The sequence below is a fragment of the Ipomoea nil genome, unplaced genomic scaffold, assembly GCF_001879475.1.
Source record: "Ipomoea nil cultivar Tokyo-kokei standard unplaced genomic scaffold, Asagao_1.1 scaffold2279, whole genome shotgun sequence".
Lineage (NCBI taxonomy): Eukaryota > Viridiplantae > Streptophyta > Magnoliopsida > Solanales > Convolvulaceae > Ipomoea > Ipomoea nil.
In genome coordinates, this window is record NW_017618707.1 from 2,179,868 (window position 1) to 2,187,566 (window position 7,699).

The 7,699-nt window shown below is 34.1% G+C and overlaps 1 protein-coding gene across 2 annotated transcripts; it reads left to right on the top strand.

The window, feature by feature from the left end:
• Positions 1 to 2,472: 2,472 nt before the first annotated feature.
• Positions 2,473 to 7,215, top strand: LOC109150496. Of its 2 annotated transcripts, none has more exons than XM_019298418.1 (7): positions 2,473 to 2,651; positions 3,018 to 3,103; positions 4,550 to 5,446; positions 5,848 to 6,224; positions 6,344 to 6,442; positions 6,554 to 6,721; positions 6,799 to 7,215. In XM_019298418.1, the coding sequence occupies exons 3-7, from the start codon at positions 4,579 to 4,581 to the stop codon at positions 6,928 to 6,930; spliced, it is 1,644 nt and encodes a 547-aa protein (XP_019153963.1). In that variant the 5' UTR covers positions 2,473 to 2,651; positions 3,018 to 3,103; positions 4,550 to 4,578; the 3' UTR covers positions 6,931 to 7,215. The 2 variants fall into 2 exon arrangements, with proteins under 2 accessions (XP_019153963.1, XP_019153962.1); XM_019298417.1 differs by having other exon boundaries at positions 2,475 to 2,651; positions 5,848 to 6,245.
• Positions 7,216 to 7,699: the final 484 nt, after the last annotated feature.

The following is a 7,699-nucleotide window of genomic DNA, read 5'->3' on the forward strand; positions in this document are numbered from 1 at the left end:
TAGTATTTCTGATCCGTTTAAAAAATATGTCTACTAAATTATTCACGGGTTGTTCTCTTGCTTAGGTGCGCTAATGTTAAAAGGTAAATTATTTGCACTATTAAGTGAAAATGATTGCAATTTTAAGTGACTTTACTTGCACCAGTTATTTGAACTTTTAGTACATGTTATTTGTACAAAAAGTTTAAATTATTTACGAAAATGTAATAGCTTATTTTTTTAAATTACATCTGATCCGTTAAATTTTGACATGTAAACGACTGTGATTGGTTATCAGTTCTTTCATGACATTCGTTCTCACATGAGCGCGCCTATATATATTGCGTACTAGTAATTGTCCCGTGCGATGCACAAACTATAATTAATTTAACAAATTTACAAATTAAATTTTTGACATCTTATGAATTAACAAAGAAAGTAGTGGTTGTGAAAACAAAAAAACGTACTTGAGTTCTTGAGCTCATAATTAGTTTGATTAAAAATGTAAGTATAACTATACAATGTAATATTTACCAGGACTATGTGGTCTAATGGTACCCGGGTTGGACTTCCATTTGGAAGATTATGAGTTCGGGCCTCAGTAGAGGCGTTATTGGTTCTTTGTGTTTCAGTAGGTTGTTATTGGTTCTTTGTGTTTCAGTAGGTTGAGAAAGTATATGAACAGATACTACAATGTAATAGAACCAGTAACTTTCAAAAAAAAAAAATACAATGTAATATTTAATATTTTTAAATGTTTAATTATGCTTTTATTATGTTGATTTTAAAGTTTATTGTTACTTGTATTATTATTTGAATTTGAATTTTTTTTAAAGGAATTTGAATTTGAAATAACTACTTTAATTATATAACTAACGTATTTAAATAAAACTTGTAAATAAAATAAGAGTTAATTCCAGCAATGGTTCTCCGACTATATTGATTTTCCAAAATTAGTCCATGACTTTTAATTTGGACACTTTACGTCTCTTGACTTTCAATTTCTTTCCAATTAAGGTCCTTTCGTCAGATTACAGTAAAGTGGACTTTAAATGAAAGGGTAAAGTAGTCATTTCATCTGTCTAATGTATAATTCTTCGTATTTCTTCCTCGTATACGCGACTTGGGAATCAGATTCACTTAATTGCCTAATCCCTAATGGAATTTTGTTCTTCGAGTGGATTTAGGGATTAATCAATTAAGTGAATCTGATATCCAAAGTCGCACATACAAAGGAGAAATACGAAGAAGTATGCATTAGGTGGATGAAATGACTACTTTACCCTTTCATTTAAAGTCCAATTTACCGTAATTTGACGAAAGGACCTCAATTGGAAAAAAAATTGAAAGTCAATGGGCGTAAAGTGTTCAAATTAAAAGTCAAGGACTAATTTTAGAAAATCAATATAATCGGAGGACCATTGCTGGAATTAACTCATAAAATAATAGGTGATATTTGTCAAAAATCTCCACAAAAAAAAAAACTTATTCATTTGAAAAAGATTATTTATGTAAGAACTATATTTATTTTATATCTATTTTCTCCTCTTTATATATGTGGAGTCAAATTAATTATAATTGAGGTTTAAATGAATATATATACAAATTATATTAAATATAAACTTTACTAATAAATTTGAACACAATAAACTTTTTTTCCATACTTCAGTACGCTTTAATATATATAGAGATAGAGATAGAGATAGAGCTATAATAATAAAATAAAATATAATATAATTTATAAAATATTTTTTGAATGCTAATGGCTCTGTTACAATGTAATTTATAATTTATATAATTTATAAAATATAAATACACATAATAACTTCAAAAAATATGTATAAATACATCTACCCACACAATTAATGCATTCATATTTGCTAATCTTGTTTCTATCAAAATGATTCACACTTTGGAGGAAAAATTTTGTAACTAGATTCTGCTTTATTATATATAAAAAAGATATAAAGATGTGTAAACTTATTGTATCAAAGAAAATGTCTTATTAATGTTATATATATATATATATATATATATATATATATATATATATATATATATATATATATATATATATATATATTTATAGTTTATCTTTTTTCTTGATTGTTTCTTCCATTTTGCAATTATATATATATATATATATATATATATATATATATATATATATATATATATATATATATATTATATTTCCACCAGCAAAGAAAATGTGAAATGGAAAGAGTTCCTTTTCATTTTTAGTTTTTCTAAAACAAGAAAAAACCAAAATTATATATATATAATAAATATAAATAATAATAATAATAAAAAAAAGAGCTAATACTACCAAAATAGAGAACCGATTTTACCAAAACGCTCTCAACTGCCTTATCTATTAGGGGTACGCTTGGAAATTAAAGAAGCGTAGTGAGGCCATTAATGACAAAAAGCGTACACCTTGAGCCAAGAAGAAGCAGTTAAAGGTGCGGAAAAGAAAAAAAAAAATTAAAAAGAGAAAAAAATAAAAAATAAAAAATAAAAAAAATATTAGAGAGCATTTCAAGAACAGGCAGCAGGTGGTTTTCCTTTGAGCCTTCCTTTCTCTGTCTACAAATTTTTTCTTTCTTTTGCAGAGATTTCTCTGCGCTTTCCCTTGTGGGATCTGTTTTCCTCTGATCAATCTCAATTTGGTTAGTTTTCCTGTTATTTTCAACCCCCTAATGAATATATATTTCATGTTTTTAAATAAATATTAATCTGTTTTTTTGGGTTGCATTGCTTTTGTACAGATATATGTTTGTATGCGTGTATCTCTGTATATGCTTTATCCCTGTAAAATGCATGCATTAGGGCCTCAAAGGGAGGCATTTCTGGGTTTTTCCTTGATTGCAATTTGATGATCATTGATTAGAATTTTTCTTACAAAATTTAGGGTTTTTTCTTTCATATTCCTAATTTTTACTCTATTTTGTTTTTGTTTTTTTGTTTTTTTGTTTTTTTTTTGTTTTTTTTTTTTTGTTTTTTGTGTTTTTGTTTTTTGTTTTTGTTGTTTGCAGGGGTTGCATATAATTTATCTCAAAATTTGGCCGGGGAAATCTAAGGTTCTACTCTGGAAGCCAATCAGTTTGTTGATTGTAGAAAGGTGAAGTTTTTCTTTGTCTTATTTTATCTCTGTTTTTAAAATGCGTTTTATGTTCAGTTATTGCAGTTTTTGTTGCTGTCTGTGTCATTCTTATGCAAATTCTGGATGTAAATACTGCAAATATGCCCTTTTCTTTTATTCCATTTTATAGTGTATTTTGAGGCATTTGTGCTTTATATAAATGTTCATCTCTTTTGCTCTTGCAAACAACTAACTTTTTTTTTTTTAAATAAAAAATATATATTAAGAGCCCCACATTGAAAAAAATAAGAGAGAACATATGGATTTATAAGGCCATCATTTTGACTAGCTAATAGATTGGATTTAGTCTTTGAGTATGGTTTGGCCCGTGTGCATTATAGCTCAATTGAGTGACCCTGACACTATCTTAGATTATAACAGTTTTCTATGTCTTAATCAATTAATTTAGCCCCTTTAAATATGTAGCCTAAGGTATATCCTATTTTCCAATATAATTTATAAAACTGGATTATGGTTTAACTAGTGTTTTTATGATTGAGCATTTGATTGAGAGAAGAAGCTGCCCTGCAGTCTATCCCTCATCTTCACTATTGCTACTTGAATTTATTGACAATTGATCTATTCATGTGTTTACTACAGATTTCCCTTTCTTGATTGTGAGTTCCTCAAATATATGTCAAATTATGATTCTTTTACCAGTTAATGACCATACATATGATGATGATTTCCTGGAGGCAGCAATATCAGGACAATGATGATGTTGATCATGTTCCATATGTTGAATCGAACTGTTATGAGTGATCTAATTTCTGAAAATAGTAGTTACTCTTAATTTTGACAAAACTTCAGAGAATTACACATTCTGGTGTCATGAGAATTACACTATCTTCTTCGATAGGGTTTACGAATTTGATTCCATTAGACTTGAAAGAAGAGTAGAAGTCATTCAACCCACGAAACCCGCCAGCCCACATGGGTGAAGCCCATGAGGCCCACATTTTCATGGGCCAGAAATTCTGAATGGTGGGGTGGTTTAGGATTGGCCCACTTTCACACCCCTAGTTGTTTAGTGCCTTATTGAGAAAAGATGCTATTTATTGACATTTGCTCTTCTAGTTTTGTCACCAATTCCAAAGGGTCGAATAGATACGTGGAATAATTTGTTAGACTGTTTTGGTTTTGTTCTGCATATGGAAGAATGAATATTCATTTTACTTCATACTCATTTCTCACTTATTTTCCCTCTCTATAATAATTTCCCTTTTACATCCCCTCTTTATTTACATTTTAACAAATACAATTAGTTGTGGATTCCCTTTCCATTCTAGCATCCATCTACTCCTTACCTTCAACCAATTGTAGTGTTATACTTTCTTAGTTTCTTCTAATGGAATTCATATTAATTACGTTTTTGGTGGATAAAAAATTTCTTCGTTCCCCTAATTGAATCTTTCTTCTGAGCAGGCATAACCAAAAAACTTCTATTTATCAACATGGGGCAGAGGAATATACCATCCAATAGACAAATGATTGATTTAGAATCAGATCAGCAAGGGCAAGACTATATCCACCCCGAGCCTTGTATCTTTTATGGGAGTGTAACAACTTTTCCGCAGCTTAATGCCCATACTTTAGGACCCGTACCAGCATTAGGAAATGCTGGCAATATGTATTTGCATCATTTGCCAGAAGGCCCAGAATATCATGACAGTGCTTTATTTTATGGGATGCCACAGTACAATAGCACTATTCACACTCATCCCGCTGTAAATCTTGATCCTGCTATTGCTACATCTTCCAATCATTATAATCCATACATGGGTGCTCCAGCTGCTACTTGTGATTTCCCTATTCCAATCAATCATGCAACGCATGATCAGCTCCAATTCTCAAGTAATCAAAGCATGGCTGGCATTCACACAGATAATAATGGATGGAACACTCCTTATGTGGAAGATGTCAGAGGCTCGTTCAAGAGAAAAATGGCTGAGGGATTCCATAGAAATCTCCAGCACCATCATGCTATGATGGCTTCTAGCTCTTCTGCAGCCCCAATGATTTCGAATGCACATGGGTCAGATACATGTTTAACGGCTGCTGCGTCACATATGCAACCAAGTAATTGCGAATCATTAATGTTTGCGGAAGATGGATCCCTTAGAAGTGTGAGGAATGGGTCTGGTGTCAGTGGTTCAGAATCTGTAGCGGCACATAGCTTCAGTCACATTAATCAAGTAAACTATGCAGGCCAATCCTTTCAATTGGCTGGCAATCCTCAGTTGGACATGCAGTTCTGCAGTAGCAGTGGACAGAGTGAAACTTGGGCCTGGAATCAGGGTGCTCCTTTACCCTACATGCAGGGTACTATCTATTGCTCTTGCCTATCCTACCTCAATACCTCCCTTCCCTTTTTGGGGTGACGAGGGAAACCCGCAGCCACTAATCGAGCGTGTGCATTGGGTAATCCCTGCCTTGTGACCCTAGCTGGCAAAGGACCACAAGGAGGTAAACCAGCCTAGGTTGCTCATAGCTGACTGGCTCAAACTAAGAAGGTTGGGATTCGAACTCGTGACCTTGTGGTTACAAGGTTGTATCCTTAGCCATCTTGGCTGGGGTTACCCCCAAATCCCAATACCTCCCTTCCCTTGATTTGTCAACGGAATGTTCTTCACTTGTATATTTTACCCAAGTATAAGTTTCAATTGCTTAGCAGTGTGAACTGATTACGTCCCTTCTTTTTCTTCTTGTGCACAAAACATCAGGGAACATGGGAGGTTGTTTAGAGGCTGGAGTCATGGGTGTGCAAGGTTATCAAGTAACTGCTAACAATAGGAGCTTGACAAGCTTTATGCACCCTCACATTCCTCTTGTTCATTCAAATGCTCATCATCCGCTACCATCCTTGCAAGGGATTAGAGGCCATAATATCAACTTTCCTCCTCAAGTGCCATCATCTTCACGTAGACACATAGCAAATGGCTCATCAACAAACAACATAAATCCTTTTCCAGGTGCGGTAGAGGGAGGAGGTCCTAGATATATTGCGCCTTTTCCACCAACTGGCATTAGGCTTTACAGGCCTCGTCGAAGGGACTTCACATTAGAGACAAACAATACAAGGCATCGTAACATTCCTAATGTGAGAGTTCTGCCAGATGATGTATGTTTGCCTCTGTCACTACTTATTATATTTTTGGCATCTTTGTTATCTTACCTGAGAAAACAGTGTGAGTGATAATCTTGGGTGATTCTATATAGGGAGTAGCAATGCTAGAGATTCCTGGCTACGGTGAAGTAGGGGATTCTGATGATCAGCACAGAGATATGCGTATGGACATAGATCACATGTCTTACGAGGTAAAGAAATTAGCAGTTCAGCATGGGCTAACCGTAACCTATATTGTTTTATTGCCAATTGTCACTTCCAAACATCTAATTATGTGGTGTCACTTAAATATAATCTCCCAGGAGCTTCTTGCATTGGGTGATCAGATTGGCAGTGTCACTACTGGTTTTTCAGAAGATGCCATTATTAATCATTTGAAAACAAGATTATTCACCTTCCCAACAACTTCTTCTAGTTCAGAAGGTGCTGAATGTCTGGATCAAGAAACTGATTTCTGTGTCATATGCCAGGTATTTTTACTGTATATTGCACTGTTTGTGGTGTTCTTCATTTCTTGACCTTCAACTAACGGGCCCTGTTCTCTCAGAATGGCTACGAGGACCAAGAAAACATTGGAAGACTTGAGTGTGGGCATGAGTATCACTTAGATTGCATAAAGAAGTGGCTGATTGTGAAGAACAGTTGTCCAATCTGCAAATCCGCGGCATTGTCAACATAACAAAAGGGTTCATAAAAATGGTTGGCAGAACGCCTTGGGGAAGAAGCCTAATCTTTCGTTCTTTTATATCTAAGAAGTATTTATTGTCCAATGAGAGGGGATGGATTCTTGAACTGTATTATATCCTGTACATAATTCTCCCCGTCCAAATCTAGCTGCCAAAACTGCAGCAAAATGTTTATTCTGTTGGGCTTATATCCGTGATCTGGAAATTGTACAGACAACAGAACTCTAAATCTTGTTCCAGACATGCATAATAGCTGTATCAAAGTCCTGTTGATATGTGATTAATAAGAGTTTTTTGCACTTTTAGTCCCACGACTATAGTGGCACTGGCAGAATTGATCCACGACTTTTGAACCTTGCAATTTTAGTCCACGACTATTGATTTTTTTGCAAAAATGGTCCTTCCGGCCACTTTTCCGTCAAAATTTCACCGGAAAAAAAAATTTCTATTTTTAGTCGGGTTAAAATTGACATTTTACTTATCTCAAAAAAGTAAAAGAAAAAAATTGATATTTGACTACATACAATATTACTGGGCTACATACTACTGCCCCAGGCAGCGGAGTACATGTACCACTCCAATGCTGCTGCCGGATAACCCAAGTAGCCCGGGGAACGCCACGGCCGCTCCGCCGCTTACTAACAGCCCTGCCTGCTCCAGGAACTCCGCCGCCTGGGGCAGTAGTATGTAGCCCAGTAGTATTGTATGTAGTCAACTATCAATTTTTTTCTTTTAATTTTTTGAGATAAGTAAAATGTCAAT

Coding starts and splice junctions, on each gene's coding strand:
- LOC109150496 (XM_019298417.1), top strand. CDS start 4,579: ATGGGGCAGAGGAATATACCATCCAATAGACAAATGATTGATTTAGAA. Junction 6,443..6,553: donor TAGATCACATGTCTTACGAG/GTAAAGAAATTA, acceptor ATAATCTCCCAG/GAGCTTCTTGCATTGGGTGA. Junction 6,722..6,798: donor ATTTCTGTGTCATATGCCAG/GTATTTTTACTG, acceptor CTGTTCTCTCAG/AATGGCTACGAGGACCAAGA.